Consider the following 16,293-nt stretch of genomic DNA (forward strand, 5'->3'; position numbering starts at 1 on the left):
TTTCCTTTATCAGAAAAGTTCACCCTGTGAAGGATTCAGTGGCACCCCAGCAGCCTCTGGAGCTGTCATAAATCTGTATTAGTTAATACTTAAGCATAGGATGTACAACATAGAAACAGGCCGTTCGTCCCATCCGTCCATGCTGGTGTTTATACTCCGTTCGAGCCCCCCCCCCTCTCTTCTCACCTAAATCTACCATCATAACCATCCATTCCATTCATACTCATGATGTTTGTCTAGCTTTCCCTCAAATGCATATATACGCTTTGCTTCAATCACTTCCAGTGGTAGCAAGTTCCACCTTCTTAGTCCTCTTTGAATAAAGAAGTTTCTTCCGAACTCCCTATTGAATTTCTTGGTAACTATCTTGCATTGATGACCTTTGGTTATGTCCTTCCCCACAAGAGGAAACATTCTCTCTTGTATCCACCGTACTTCACATCATTTTGAAGGTTGAAGAGACATCTGGATAGATACATGAATAGGCAGGGAATAGAGGGATATGGACCTCATAGAGGCAAGAAAATATTAGAGAGGCATCTGTGTCGGCACAGACTTGATGGGCCGAAGGGCCTGTTCCTGTGCTGTACTGTTCTTTGTCTTTGTCCTTTGTTTCTATTGGATCACCTCTCAGCCTTTTATAAAGAGAAAAGGGACTCAACCTATCAATCCTTTCTTGATGTGTGCATCCACACATTTCCAGTATTAAACTTGTAAATTTTCTCCATGTGCTTTTTGTAATATGGTGACCAGAGCTGCGCACAGTATTATAAATGTGATTTTTCAAGGTCCGATACAGACTTGGCACCACTTCCCTATTTTCCAATGCTATTCCTCTTGAAAAAACAAGTTGTGTGCTTGATTTGCTGTCTTTATCGCCCTGCTAACCTTTGGTCCAACTTTCAGTGATTGGTCAATTTGTACTTTGAGGTCCCTTTGCTTCTCTACTTCACCTGAACTTGCACCTACCAAGTAATAAGTGACCTCCCTATTCTCTCCACCAAAATGTACTACCTGTGTTGAACTTTATTTGCCATTTGTTTTCCTAGTTTGCAAATATATTAATGTTGTTCTGTAATTTGTTACAGAACTCCTAATATTATGTTTCCCCCCTCCCCCACCCCAAATTGTGTGTCAACTGCATAGTTAGAAATTGTTCGTGCAAATTGTGAACTGCAGGAGGACTTCCACATCTTTCCAGTTTACCTCCAGGAAGAATATGGTGAATTCTAAACAAACAAGAGATGTGTCGCTGAAGCTCAGCTGCTTAATGCTGTTGCAAGAAGTGGGAGGGCTGGCAAAGTACAAAACTGTTTTTGATGGGTCTTAAACTAAGTAAAATTGGGAAAATAACGCTACCTCTTCTGAGTGACAAGTTTCAAATACGAATTAGACTGAAGAAAATACATAAATGTTAACTATTGTCTGGAGTATTTAACAATGGTTCAGACAGACCAATCAAATTCCATAGTTGACCTTGCATGCCTAAAAATTAGTCATAGAATCCCTACAGTATAGAAGGAGGCCATTCGGCCCATCGCGTTTGTACCGACCACAATCTCACCTGGGCCCTATTCCCGTAACCCCACACATTTACCCTGCTAATCTCGCTGACACTAGGGTCAATCTAGCATGGCCAATCAACCTAACCCCAATCTTTGGAGTGTGGGAGGAAACCAGAGCACCCGGAGGAAACCCACGCAAGACATGGGGAGAAAGTGCAAACTCCACACAGACAGTGAACCGAGGCCGGAATTGAACCCAGGTCCCTGGCGCTGTGAGGCAGTAGTGCTAACCCGCTGTGCCACCGTGCTGCCCAAATCTACTAACAACTCCATTCTCATTAAGCAAATTGTTAATTTAAGTATTTCCATTTATTCACAGTTAACTCTGAGAGTTCACATTGGATTTGACACTTTTTCACTGGGGGGTTCAATTCTTTGCATGTTTTCGTGTTACTAATAATCAGACTATCCTGTTGGATTATTTTCTGCAGTTATTCTGCAATAATTGGTGGAATGTTGGATAGTGTTACGGACAGTGTTAATTTAAACAGCACTGATTTCTCCTCTCACCGTCTGTCTGTAATCAGCAGCAGGTTTGTTCCCCTGTTTATAAGCAATGGTGTATTTCCCAACTCCTTGGTTTTTGTGTGATCCAATTTTCTATGAATAACTCCAAGGCAGACTTGAGATAGTTTGAACTCAAAGGGTTAGTTTATTTGCACACACTCAAAATGTGAAAGGTGGCTCACGATGTCACCTCCACACTCAGGCAGTAAAGAGAGACATAGAGAAAAGAAGATTTTACAGTACAGAGACCACATAGAGAATAAATATTGGTTCCTTGAGTCCAGAATCAAAGGTATTCTTTCACAGTAGGTTGAAAACCAATGCTGGATTATTGACTTTTCCAGTGGTGAGTTCACATGAGGAGATGGGCATGCAGAGATGAATCCGTTTTGTAGGTGACGGTTCTGAAATTCCAGCAGAAGCAGTGCAGGTGGCAGTCAGGTATTCCACCTTGACAGAACTCCTTGACTGTGAGGCTGCTAGTTAGATGGCAAACAGCAGACCAAGCTGTGCGGTTCAGCGAGGCAATATTACTTCTACAAGCCAGAGGCCCATGTCTCCCACCTCTGCACCAGGTCTTTAACAGAGGATGTATACCCATCGTCTGAATTCCGAAGAATGTTAAATGTCTCAACCATAAGGAAGGTTGCAGGCCCCTTTGTCTTAGCAGATGGTCCATATCCTCTGGCCAGCCTGGGTAATTAAATACTGATGGCCTCTGTGTAGCTCTCTTTGAAGTTGGACCATAGAAATTGCCAGTAACTCCTCAAAGATAATGAGGTGCAAGTTTTCACAAAACTGTTGAGTTAGCTTCTTTTGTTGAGAGGTTTTGCCAAAGAAGTCTTAGCAAGTTGTTGTAGTGTGTCATGTAGATGGCACACACCTCAGTCGCAGTGCACTGGTGGTGGAGGGAGTAAATGTATAAAGGGTGCAGATCAAGTGGACTCCTCTGACCTGAACGGTGTTGAGCTTCATAAGCATGCTGGAGCTGCCCTCATCCAGGCAAGTGGAGAGTATTCCATCACACTCCTGACTTCAGCCTTGTAGATGGTGGACAGGCTTTGGAGAGTCTGAAGATGGGTTATTTGCCACAAAGTTCCCAGCCTCTGACCTGCTTTTGTAGACATGATGAGGAGATGCCGGCATTGGAGAGCAGATTTCCACTCCATCTGACGAAGGAGCAGCGCTCCGAAAGCTAATGGTATTTGCTACCAAATAAACCTGTTGGACTTTAACCTGGTGTTGTTAAAACTCTTACTCTGCTTTTGTAGACATGGTATTTAGGTAGCTGGTCCAATTATATATGCAGTCAATATCCACTGCTGATTAGTATTTTTAATATTAATTTAAGGGATGTGGGCCTTGGCTAGGCCAGTATTTATTGCCCATCTCTAATTGCCCATGAGAAGGTGGTAGTGAGCCATCTTCTTGAACCGCTGCAGTCCCTGAGGTGTAGGTACACCCACAGTGCTGCACGTTCTGTGCATGTGTATCTAAATACCTGGTTGCAGTCGCGCTCACTAACATCTGATTGAGTGGTGAAATTTTCAGCAAGTTAAAACTGGCAACATTTAAACATTGTACATGAAAAGGTGATAATCAAAGTTTTATGTTTTAGTTTTAAAGTATAAAATGAATACTCACCTTCTGCATGATGCTGCAGGTCCTGATTTGATGTATAATGATCCTTTGGATCAATCCAACCAAAAACATAGGAATTCTATTTTAAGTTTGGATTGTAATTTACATGGTCTAAAAAAGTTCTGAAATTAGTTATGAATTCTTATTGTTTGATTTGATTTATTGTTGTCGCATGTATTAGTATACAGTGTATTGTATTGTATAGTATTGTTTCTTGCGCGCCATGCGTCACTGGGAGCTCCAGGATTGGTATGCAGGACTGAGATGGATATCAAGCCATATTACTATGAGTCTCATAATTTAGCGCTGGATGAGAGCGTTGAGTGATAGTTTTCCCTCGCTGAGATTTAGTGGGAAAGTTTAATCTAACCCACCCGGCAGGTTCAGGTGAGATGCCTATTTTGCACTCCATCTATTGACTTCAGTAGAAAATGAAATCAGCGGGGCTGTAAAACAGGGTTTTCACCAAATCCACACATGTTCCCACAGGATAGGTTAAAATAAAGATATTCCCTGAGTATTTGATTCTTGTTCAGATTGTTAATATGGAAAAAAACACTTGCTTTATTTTGTGTTCTGCTATTTGAGGAGAGCACTTGACAATATTGCAGGACTTGGCCCTTTTCTCCCTGTAATTTTCACATTTCTAGATTAAATTTTCAGCTGTCTTGGTGAGTCCCAATGAGATACATTTCATTTGGCATCAAAAATTGCAGTTATTTAACATCCTTTATAATTTCAAATGAAGAAAGCAGCGAATCAGACTGAGGCAACAAGCCTGCACCACAACCCAGTTAAAGATTTTAGGCAATTCTTGACAACAGGGTGACAAGTATTGAAGCAATGAGATGAGCTGAATAGCCTGTTTAATTCCTGCCTAATACTTTGAACCTGCCATTATGCACGGTGGCACAGTGGTTAGCACTGCTGCCTCACAGCGCCAGGGACCCGGGTTCGATTCCTGGCTTGAGTCACTGTCTGTACGGAGCCTGCACATTCTCCCCGTGTCTGCATGGGTTTCCTCCGGATGCTCCAGTTTCCTCCCACAGTCCGAAAGACGTGCTGTTTAGGTGCATCGGCCATGCTAAATTCTCCCTCAGTGTACCCGAACAGGAGTGTTGTGACTAGGGGATTTTCACTGTAACTTCATTGCGGTGTTAATGTCAGCCTACTTGTCACACTAACAAATAAACTTTGAACGTTTGTGTTGTATTTTCTAATTTTTCTTTCTTTGTTTAAGGGAGAAGATGGAAAACCAGCTGGAAAAGGAGGCCCGGATTCGGCAACTTATGGCTCATAATTCTCATGATTCAGCGATTGACACGGATTCCCTGGAATGGGAGACTGAAGTCGTTGAATTTGCAAAGGACAGAGTATGTTTATAAACTTGAACCGTCTGCGCTGTGACAATTTTGCCCTCATGGCTAGCCACAACAAAAATAAATCAGTCTAAAAACTGGAGTGGATGGGCTATACACAGAGTAAAACTGCTTTAACAATATGTCTGAGAGAAGTGCCCTTGCTAAATCTGTGCACCTTACCATCAATTCTTCTGTCCGTTCTCTGGTAACAATTAAATTGTAACCATCGTTTTGACGTCCATGAATAGAGCTCTGTACATAGCAGCTAACAAACATAGCAGAGCTCCATAACCCCACAACATGGGAGCTGGCAGCATCTCTCAGGTCTACTATCACTCTGTATACATGCATACTATACAACAGATCTGTGAAAGAAATATTCTGCCCTGTCCCTGATGAATGGTTTGTATTAGGGGATTTGTCCTTGCTTATCTTATAGTTGTAAACTCAAGAATCGGCACAGTGGTTAGCACTGCTGCTTCACAGCTCTAGGGTCCCGGGTTCGATTCCCGGCTCGGGTCACTGTCTGTGTGGAGTTTGCACATTCTCCTCGTGTCTGCGTGGGTTTCCTCCGGGTGCTCCGGTTTCCTCCCACAGTCCAAAGATGTGCGAGTTAGGTTGATTGGCCAGGTTAAAAAAATTGCCCCTTAGAGTCCTGGGATGTGTAGGTTAGTGGGATTACCGGGTAAAATATGTGGGGGTAGGGCCTGGGTGGGATTGTGGTCGGTGCAGACTCGATGGGCCGAATGGCCTCCTTCTGCACTGTAGGGTTTCTATGATGATTCTATGAAGAATCCATGGGATAAACTGCAATTATTTTTCTAATGTAGGATGACATGGATTTGAAGGCTTTAGGTTTTGATGTAGCTGGAGGGGTTGATGAACCTTATCTACCTGGAGACTCCGGAATATTTGTTATTAAGGTAGACAAAGGGAGCATTGCAGATGGAAGGTTAAGGTATGACTTGCTAATTTCTCATTTTCTGAGACTAAGATCTCGTTTTGAATATAAAATTATATTAAAAAAATATAATTTTTTTTCTAAAAGCGAAGTTATTTCTAATGGTGCAGAAGTTGCCTTTCATGTCTTTGTCTGCTGCATATTTTTATTTCTTTAGGGTGAATGATTGCTTGCTCAGAATAAATGATGTAGATCTTACCAACAAGGACAGGAAGCATGTCATTAAAGCTGTACTAAATGGCGGAGGGGTCATTAATATGATAGTTCGAAGGAGAAAGTCCTTGGGAGGGAGAGCTATTACTCCAGTTCATATCAACCTTGTGGGTTACAAAGGTAATTAAAGTTTTGGTGTCTCTGTCCAAAGCAGTTTCTAACTCCAACAAAAACTCACATCAGTTGCTAACTGACTGCTTATCCATCTGACTGAGCATTATGTGTCTTTTAGGAATGTGTTTGGAATAAATGCAAATGAAATTTATGACAAGTTGAGTTACTTGAAATGGTTATGTTCCTCCCATCAGCGTAATGTATCTCTACTGCTGTGCAATGCCCGGGGTTATACATGCTATTTATATTGGTAATAGATGTACACATTTGCATCCCTGACTTTGGGACATGTTGCGTAGACAGAAGTCAACAACGAGGAGAACCAAGAAATGATGTGTCCATTTATAGCTGCAGTTCTGGTGCAGAGCACACGGTTAATCTAGTAAGTAGTCTCACAACACCAGGTTAAAGTCCAACAGGTTTATTTGGTAGCACGAGCTTTCGGACTCACCTGAAGAAGGGGCAACGCTCCGAAAGCTCGTGCTACCAGATAAACCTGTTGGACTTTAACCTGGTGTTGTGAGCCTACTTACTGTGCCCACCCCAGTCCAACGCCGGCAACTCCATGTCACGGTTAATCTAAGGAGGGTAAACTTCTGCATTGAGAAAGGTCCGACTTGTCTTCAGTTCACTAGTTGGTTGTACAGGGGCATGTTTAACTTGCACTTTCTTTTCCAAAAATATACTTACATACTTACATAAGAAATAGGAGCAGGAGTAGGCCATCTAGCCCCTCGGGCCTGCCCCACCATTCAATAAGATCATGGCTGATCTGACGTGGATCAGTATCACTTACCCGCCTGATCCCCATAACCCTTAATTCCCTTACCGATCAGGAATCCATCCATCCGCGCTTTAAACATATTCAGCGAGGTAGCCTCCACCACCTCAGTGGGCAGAGAATTCCAGAGATTCACCACCCTCTGGGAGAAGAAGTTCCTCCTCAACTCTGTCTTAAACCGACCCCCCTTTATTTTGAGGCTGTGTCCTCTAGTTTTAACTTCCTTACTAAGTGGAAAGTATCTCTCCGCCTCCACCCTATCCAGCCCCCGCATTATCTTATAAGTCTCCATAAGATCCCCCCTCATCCTTCTAAACTCCAACGAGTACAAACCCAATCTCCTCCGCCTCTCCTCATAATCCAAACCCCTCATCTCCGGTATCAACCTGGTGAACCTTCTCTGCACTCCCTCCAATGCCAATATATCCTTCCTCATATAAGGGGACCAATACTGCACACAGTATTCCAGCTGCGGCCTCACCAATGCCCTGTACAGGTGCATCAAGACATCCCTGCTTTTATATTCTATCCCCCTCGCAATATAGGCCAACATCCCATTTGCCTTCTTGATCACCTGTTGTACCTGCAGACTGGGCTTTTGCGTCTCATGCACAAGGACCCCCAGGTCCCTTTGCACGGTAGCATGTTTTAATTTGTTTCCATTGAGATAGTAATCCCATTTGTTATTATTTCCTCCAAAGTGTATAACCTCGCATTTCTCAACGTTATACTCCATTTGCCATATCCTCGCCCACTCACTCAGCCTGTCCAAATCTCTCTGCAGATCTTCTCCGTCCTCCACACGATTCACTTTTCCACTTATCTTTGTGTCGTCTGCAAACTTCGTTACCCTACACTCCGTCCCCTCCTCCAGATCATCTATATAAATGGTAAATAGTTGCGGCCCGAGTACCGATCCCTGCGGCACGCCACTAGTTACCTTCCTCCAACCGGAAAAACACCCATTTATTCCGACTCTTTGCTTCCTGTCGGCTAGCCAGTCCCCAATCCACTTTAACACACTACCCCCAACTCCGTGTGCCCTAATCTTCTTCATTCATAAATCTGTAAGAACATTACAAACGTTCCAAATGACCACCACACAAAAGGCAATAATATTCAGACTCTTTATATGCATCAATTAACATTCTGAGATGCCTCAATACAGTAAAGGAAACATTTCAGACATTTTACAACGGTCTTACAAGTGTTGCAAAGTTATTTAAAGTTTGTCCACATCGAACAAGTTGCACTCCAAGGTGCTTCAGTACAACTGAGATGCCCGTAATATTCACTGGATACATGCAGTGGGTCATTCGGCCCGAGGAGGTTCTGCTCCTCTTGGTTCACTGTGATTGAAAGATCTTAGACAACGACCGTTCCCCATTGCGCCAATGTGGCAGCTGCGCCAAGCTTTAGTGCGTCCCTCAGCTCGTCTCAGTTTCCGAATCTGATCCTTCGAAGGAATCAGCTGTGCTGAAAATGAATGATGTTCCTATATAGAAAAGCAACTCATTTTAAGCAAATAGCAACAACCCGTTGTGCTGTAAACAGTTCAAATTCAAAGTACATTATTCCAACAGGCAGAATATTGTAAATGAAACTGCTTAAATGTTAATATGAAGCAGAAGTATCAATATTACAAACTCTAATCCTTTCCCACAGCATCAACTCTGACAATCTAGTCTGAGAACCTTTGCTGACTCTGTTTTATTTGGAGTTCTTACCTGCAGCTTTGTCCTGTGAAGCGTTTGAGCCTGAAAAGTTGGGAAGGGCTGTTTTTAGTGCAATTGTCTCATTGTTAGAGAAACATTAAGTCGATGCACCTCAATCTTTGGATCTACAACTTGAGATCTTTCAAAATTAATGGGAACATGGAGTTATATTTTATGAGACCTGCAAGTCACTATAGATCTGCCTAATGGCCTATGAAGACAAAGAAAGCTTGGAGACCTCTGATGTGCAGGAGAACTTAGTTTCTTTGTCAACCGTATTTGATGCTATTTAAAGTACAAAGGTTCATTTTGATGTTTGAATATATAGTGACTAGCTAATACTGTGCTAACTACATTTTTCTCTTTTGCAGACTCTGGAATCAGCTTGGAGACTGGAGTATATGTAGCTACTGTTGCTCCTGGCAGTTCTGCTGCAAGAGAAGGATCCTTAACAGTGGGAGATAGACTCATTACAGTTAGTAATCTGAATTTACCACTGTGCCTAAAATGTATGCAGTTTTTCCCTCTGGCGAAACGGCTTGTGCAACATGCTGTGCTATGGAAGCAATGGGACAGAGATTCAGTTCCCTCATGTCATTAAGTTTCCAATCTCAACTATGCTACCGTGGGAGGTAGCAGGTGAAGGTCAGTCAGCAATTAGGGTAAGGAATATAGGATGTATAGGCCAATGATTGTAGCAACAGGTAATCATTAATGTGTGCATAACATGAAAGGTGTCTGTCCATGGACCTCTGAAGGTGGAAAGGCAGGTTAATAGGGTGGTGAAAAAGGCATGTGGCACACTCACCTTTATCAGTCGGGGCATAGATTACAAAAGCAGAGAGGTCATGATGGAGTTGTATGGAACTTTGGTGAGGCCACAGCTGGGATAGTGTGTGCAGTTCTGGTCGCCACATTATAGACAGGACGTGATTGCACTGGAGGGGGTGCAAAGGAGATTCACCAGGATGCTGCCTGGGATGGAACATGTAAGTTATGAAGAGAGGTTGGATAGGCTTGACAAAGGATAGGCTTGACAAAGGGTCGTCTGGACGCGAAACGTCAACTCTTTTCTCTCCTTACAGATGCTGCCAGACCTGCTGAGATTTTCCAGCATTTTTTCTTTTGGCTAGGCTTGGGTTGTTTTCGTTGGAACAGAGAAGACTGAGGGGTGACCTGATTGAGGTGTTCAAGATTATGAGGGGCATGGACGGGGTGGATAGGGAGCAGCTGTCCCCCTTAGTTGAAGGGCCAGTTACGAGGGGACACAAGTTAAAAGTGAGGGGTGGGAGGATTCGGGGGGATTTGAGGAAAAACATTTTTACCCAGAGGGTTGTGAGGGTCTGGAATGCGCTGCCTGGGAGGGTGGTGGAGGTGGGATGCCTCACATCCTTTAAAAAGTACCTGGATGAGTACTTGGCACACCATAACATTCAAGGCTATGGGCCAAGTGCTGGCAAGTGGGATTAGGTGGGCAGGTCAGGGCCTTTCATGTGTCGGTACAGACTCGATGGGCCGAAGGGCCTCTTCTGCACTATAATATTCTGTGATTCTGTCTGCACTGGAAGTAGCTGAAAAGGATTTGAGTGATCATTTCACATAGTCTGAAAGCACTTGGTCAGCGTGGGATAATTGTTACTAAGCCAATATGCAGATCAATGGTAGGCTACATGATAGCCCAGTTTAGGAGTACAGTGTCTGAGGATATAGATGTTTGGAAGGAACATCAAAAAATGATCAGGATAATTCTGTGCCTTAGAGGATTGAAATGCAGGGAAAGCCTCAAATGGCTAACATATTTTCATTGGAGAAGAAGCTAAGGAGAGCCATGATATATATATATATATTAATACATATATATCTATTGTATATGGATGGTGTGGAAGCAAGCAGGTTAATTATCATTGATACTTAATGCATGAACTTAATTCTCATTAGTGTAACCATTGGGATTTTGTAAACCGCGGGTGGACTCTCGCAGCTGATATTAATGTGCCCTGTGCGTGATAATGAATATCTTTCTTTCACAGATAAACGGTATTGCACTAGAAAACAAGTCACTGACGGAATGTGAAGCTTTGTTGCGGAACTGCAGGGATTCTGTCAGCCTTTCACTGATGAAGGTATGGCTTGATTTTATTATTTTGTGAGGAATATGTTGAACAGGGTAAGCAACAGAGCAGCCAAGTCTCTTCGTCACTTGTTAGATCACCTTTGCAAATGGACCACCCACCAGTGCTCGTTTCATACAGATATTCATAGAATCCTACAGTGCAGAAGGAGGCCATTGGGCCCATCGAGTCTGCACCAACCGCAATCCCACCTAGCCCCTATCCCCATAACCCCACATATTTACTCCAGCTAGTCCTCTGACACTAAGGGGCAATTTAGCATGGCCAATCCACTTAACCCGCACATCTTTGGACTGTGGGAGGAAACCGGAGCACCCGGAGGAAACCCACGCAGACACGGGGAGAATGTGCAAACTCCATGCAGACAGTGACCCAAGCCAGGAATCGAACCCCAGGTCTCTGGTGCTGTGAGGCAGCAGTGCTAATCACTATGTCACCGTGCCGTCCCCTAATACATTTAATGTGCCCTAATATTCCCTAATACATTTTCAGTACTGAGGGGCATCCTGCTTTTGTCTTTCTGGACAATCAAAAGCTCTTTGATTTCTGCAGAAAATTGAGCACCTTTGGTTATTTAACTACTATTTACTCATCCACTATATGTTATATTAGTGGGAAACTATCCAGTTGTGGATTTAGGAGGAGTGGGGCTACTGTGTGGGAACGATAACGCCAACAAAGAACCATAGGTGTACTAAAGATTAATCCAGGTTTAAAAGGCATTATGATCCAGTTTATGGGAAATGCAAGGCTGGTAGATGGGCCAGTTCTCAAACAGTGATAGAGATTACTACACTGGGTGAACTATAGCACATGACTAAAGCTTTGGCAGATCAATTCTGGCAGCTGGTGTTACAGCAGCTCTGCAGGAGTCTCTCTATCCTAAATCTACCTCACTTGAATATGCTCCCAGATGTGTGGGAAATGTCAAACATCTGTGTAAGATGTACCCCCTGCCTTGAAAGGTTATCTTTGTTCTTTGAATGTGTCCTGCGCACATCGCAACCCCACCCAGCAAAGATTATATAGCATTGGAGTAGTGCTTTATTGCAGTTTTAGATCAGAGTAAGTAGATATAGCAATGTTGGCCCTGTGGCTTCCTGCAATGTAACAGGAGGCAACACCACAAATTTGCTCAGCACATGGTTTCCCCAGAAACCATTAAGCTAAACTAAACATTTACGATGGTGACGAACTCATTTGAAAAATAAGTAAGACCCTCCTTGGCAGGTAATGGTTCATTATATTGAAAGCACAGTTGCGTGCCATCGTTATATATTGGATGGTTATACAGACCGATTGCATTGAATTTAAACTGTCCCTAGAAATGATGCGTTCCTCATCGAAACCAAATATTTCAAGGGACTACTTGTAATTCTGATAGCCGCCATATTGTGACTTAGTTGAAATTTGTGGAGTTTGAATTTTGTACTGGAAAAACATTGTTTAAAAGTACCATCCCCGCCGCTTATTCCGCCCACTCTGTAGCAAGCTGATCACCGTTACCAGACAATTAACAATAAACGTTTTGAATCATCGTAGAAATCACTTACAAAGGCTCCACTTAGAATGTATTCGGTGCAACAGTTATTTTGGGCAGACTGAGCTTTTCAGTGAAATTTGCAGATTGCTAAAGTGCGATTACCTCAATCCTCTGTACTTAGTTTTAATACTTCTGCAGAGTAAACCTTTTGTTCTTCTGGTCTGGCATATGTAAGTACACTTTATACTTGTATTTGGATATGAGCTCTCAAACTGTTCTGGAGAGGTATTGTAAACTTTACAATAGGTAATTATAATATCCTTTTGGTGCCATTTCCTTCGGAACAAAGTGCATCTCGCTGTTACAAATTACTGCGTGGTTATTTTTCTCCAACTCACGCATCCCCCTTTATTTAAGTTCAGAAACACCAATGATAGAGTCCACCACTTACTGTGGACAAATGGCGTGAACACTCATGGTCCCACTATAAGCAGCACTGTCTGTACCAAGCATCAAGAAATGGTAAACATTTCAATCCTGATTAAACTATAATGGCTTACCTTCACAGGTACATTACCATTTGGTGGAATTTGTGTCCATAACGATGTTTCATAGGTTTTGTAAGTTTCACGTAGACAAAAATGCTTCCTGTTTTAAAATTTAAATATTCCGTTGCACTTAGTTTTTAATCTAATTATATCTGATGCAGTCTCCTTAATTGTTGAGGCAATATTTTGGTGCACAAGCTATCAAAAGGGGGCCCTAGTTGAGTAGTATTGTGGATTAAAGTAAAATAAAGTTTATTTATTAGTCATTAGTAAGGCTTACATTAAAACTGCAATGAAGTTACTGTGAAATTTCCCGAGTCGCCATAATCCGGCCCCTGTTCGGGTCAATGCACCTAACCAGCATGTCTTTCAGAATGTGGGAGGAACCTGGAGTACCCAAAGGAAACCCACGCAGACACGGGGAGAATGTGCAAACTCCACACAGACAGTGACCCAAGCCAGGAACCGAGCCCAGGTCCCTTGCGCTGTGAAGCAGCAGTGCTAACCACTGTGCTAAAATGCGTACTTATTGTTTTCTGTCTTTGCAGGTGGTTCCTCAGAGTTCCTCTTGGAGTGGACAGAATATACTTGAAACACTAAAGGAGTCTGAGAAATCTGGTAACTGTAGGGTTCATGAGTCAGAAGTACAGGTTTCTAACACTCGAAGCTTGAAACACAACAGTTCAACGCAGACTGACATTTTCAGTACAGACTCGAGCATACTTGACAGCAAAAATGAAGATGGCACTTATTGTGAACACAAACAATTTTCAAGCTGTCCTTTGCAGCCTAATACACACAGGACAGCTGAACATACTTGCCACAATTATTCAGACCACAAAGCTGGTCCTTTCAGCCCAGAAATCTTTTCCGATCAAGGTTATGGGATTGCGGAACACAGTAAAAGGCGCTTCACCTTTGACCCGACAGTTACGGATTGTGTGGTGGTAGAGACTGATGCAGAGAAAGGACATAATTCGAAACACAGTGGTGGCACCTGGCCAAAAACGATGGTGGATGTTTCACCTTCTGAACCTGGGAAACTCTCCATATTCAAAGTGCCAAAACAAAGGAAGCCCATCTTTGATCCGGACACCTTCAAACGGCCACAGACTCCTCCAAAGATGGATTATCTCTCGCCAACACAGAAACAGACGCATTCTTCACAGTCATCCAAGGGTGAATCTGGGTCAACGCCTCCCACGCCTCCTAAGAGGAGTGATTCATTCAAATTTAAACACAAACAACAAACTAGCTCTGCTTCAGACTCTACAATAACTACTGGGTCACCTCCAACCAGTCCCACGGGGCCTCAATCCCCTGGTACCCTTGGAGGAAAACAGGACACAACACACGAAACTCACGATAGAAAAACCGGCCACTATCAACCTACCCCGTACTTAGAGGGAAGTTCTTTAATGCCTTCAAGGACTTCTGAGGAGGCAGAAGGTAACCAGAGAGTTGAGGAGATAGAGCCTGTGAACAGACGCCGACCAAAATCTGCTCCTGCTTTAAGACCGAGCAAACTTGCTCCCTTGATCGTCTCTGGACTGTCCCCTCAGGTATGTCATGACCTTTGATCTGTAAATGACACATTTCTGACTTTTTAAAGACTGTCATGAACGATGGTAATTTTGTAGACATGGAAGTGGTTGGAAATGAGATATTCACAATCGTCACTTCAAGGCTCCCATTCAGGTATTTTGTGTGGACCAATAATTGATATAGACATGTCATGAACAAGAGACTAATGTCTGGGGTGGGGTGGGGGTGGTATTTCTGTAGATTGGCAATTTCTGTAAATCTCTCAAAGTCCAGCACTTTTGAGAGAAGCCTGATTGTCAAGATCAGAAATTTAAAAAAACACAAGAAATCACTAACTGGCATGATGGGGATATGGATAGTTGCAAAGCCTGTATATCTGTCCAAGATATATTTTGGTGGACATGCACGAGACGCAAGGTTTTTTTACTTTTCATGTAAGTAATTGGCATTCAATGGATGAGTTGATGGTAAAACATCTCTAAAACGTCTCTAAGTTGTTGGCTGTCTCCACTACACTTAAACAATGACTCTTTCCTGACCAGGGGAAGGTCTTTAAGCATCTCTTGGGAATCTGCTTGCTTGTTGGGTGTTAAGCCTCCCTATAAAAAAATGTCAGACCTAGCACACTCAAACCATTTTCAGTTTCCTGACGCGTGATCAGAAGATTGGAGTCTTCATCTGTGTGGAAAAACTTGCCTGTTAATGAAAGATAATTGTAATAGTTACCCTTTATACTAAAATGGAGTCAATGGATTATATCGTTAGGGGGGAGGTGAATTAGGAAGAAAACTGGGTACGTAATTTCAACCAGTTTCTCAGTGGTGAGAGAATACATTCTATTGTTTACTTGGGCAACTCTTGAATTGACTTTCCCAAAGAGGGGCATTTGACCTATTTGGCTTAGTTTGGTCAGTGTAGATGCAGAAACAATTGGAGGAAATGGAGACAGAAATTTGTGTTGCTGCTCAGACCAAAGTCATCAATAAGCACTGCAGACAATGCCAAACTAATGGTATATGACGCAAACAGGAAAGGCCTCAAAAACATGCACTGTTCGGTGGTGTTGGAATCATACAAGGAATGGAACTGACATCTTTCTGATCACTGTAAATAGTGTTGCCTGGGTACGTTTGAACTTTTTTAGGGCTGTTGTAAGAGAACATTAGAAGACAATGCGTACGAATTACCAGGATGCAAAATAATTTGTCTTTCTTACCAAATATCTTCCCTATCTCCTTTCCTTAAGGTGCTGATTCCTTGTTTGGGTACAGTTCCCCAGGTATAATTTATCCATGGTACTTCATTGTGAGGCCGTTATTCATTTGTGAGCATGTTATATGATCACAGGAACCATCCCAGCAAAACCTTCACCTTGAGCAAGGTGAATAATATGCTGCTGGAAGGTCCATTGAGGTTCTCTGGCAAGAAAGCAGCAAACTAGAGAAATGGAGTGAATTTCTCCTGCTGAAACTGTGGCAGGAATTTGGGTGTTTCCCAAGGAAGTCAGGTCCACAGACATTTTTACAGCTGAATACACAGGTTTTGCTATCAATGCAGAGTATAAAATGAACCGTATACGCTGTGAGCAGTGGTGTTTTGAGATCCGAGATTAAATCAGTTGAAGTTGATTTGACCTGTTCACAAAGTTTGTGCTCACGCTCCTGGAATCGGAGATATAAACGCCATGTGGTATGATGGAGTGTTTAAAGAATTAACCTTTTGCAATA

At 42.8% G+C, this 16,293-nt stretch overlaps 1 protein-coding gene across 15 annotated transcripts in view; it reads left to right on the forward strand.

The window, feature by feature from the left end:
• Nucleotides 1-16,293, forward strand: part of dlg5a (discs, large homolog 5a (Drosophila)) — a 210,359-nt gene that overhangs the window by 146,348 nt on the left and 47,718 nt on the right. For all 15 annotated transcript variants that reach the window (XR_013495633.1, XM_078199527.1, XM_078199533.1 and 12 more), the window contains 6 exons: nt 4,954-5,086; nt 5,905-6,032; nt 6,193-6,368; nt 9,230-9,333; nt 10,889-10,981; nt 13,570-14,583. Coding sequence is in view for 14 of the 15 variants with exons in the window: in XM_078199527.1 (XP_078055653.1) it covers nt 4,954-5,086; nt 5,905-6,032; nt 6,193-6,368; nt 9,230-9,333; nt 10,889-10,981; nt 13,570-14,583 (1,648 nt within the window). In the remaining variant the exon portion in view is untranslated. The remainder of the gene's footprint in view (nt 1-4,953; nt 5,087-5,904; nt 6,033-6,192; nt 6,369-9,229; nt 9,334-10,888; nt 10,982-13,569; nt 14,584-16,293) is intronic.

This window comes from Mustelus asterias, chromosome 28 (genome assembly GCF_964213995.1).
Source record: "Mustelus asterias chromosome 28, sMusAst1.hap1.1, whole genome shotgun sequence".
NCBI classification, from domain to species: domain Eukaryota; kingdom Metazoa; phylum Chordata; class Chondrichthyes; order Carcharhiniformes; family Triakidae; genus Mustelus; species Mustelus asterias.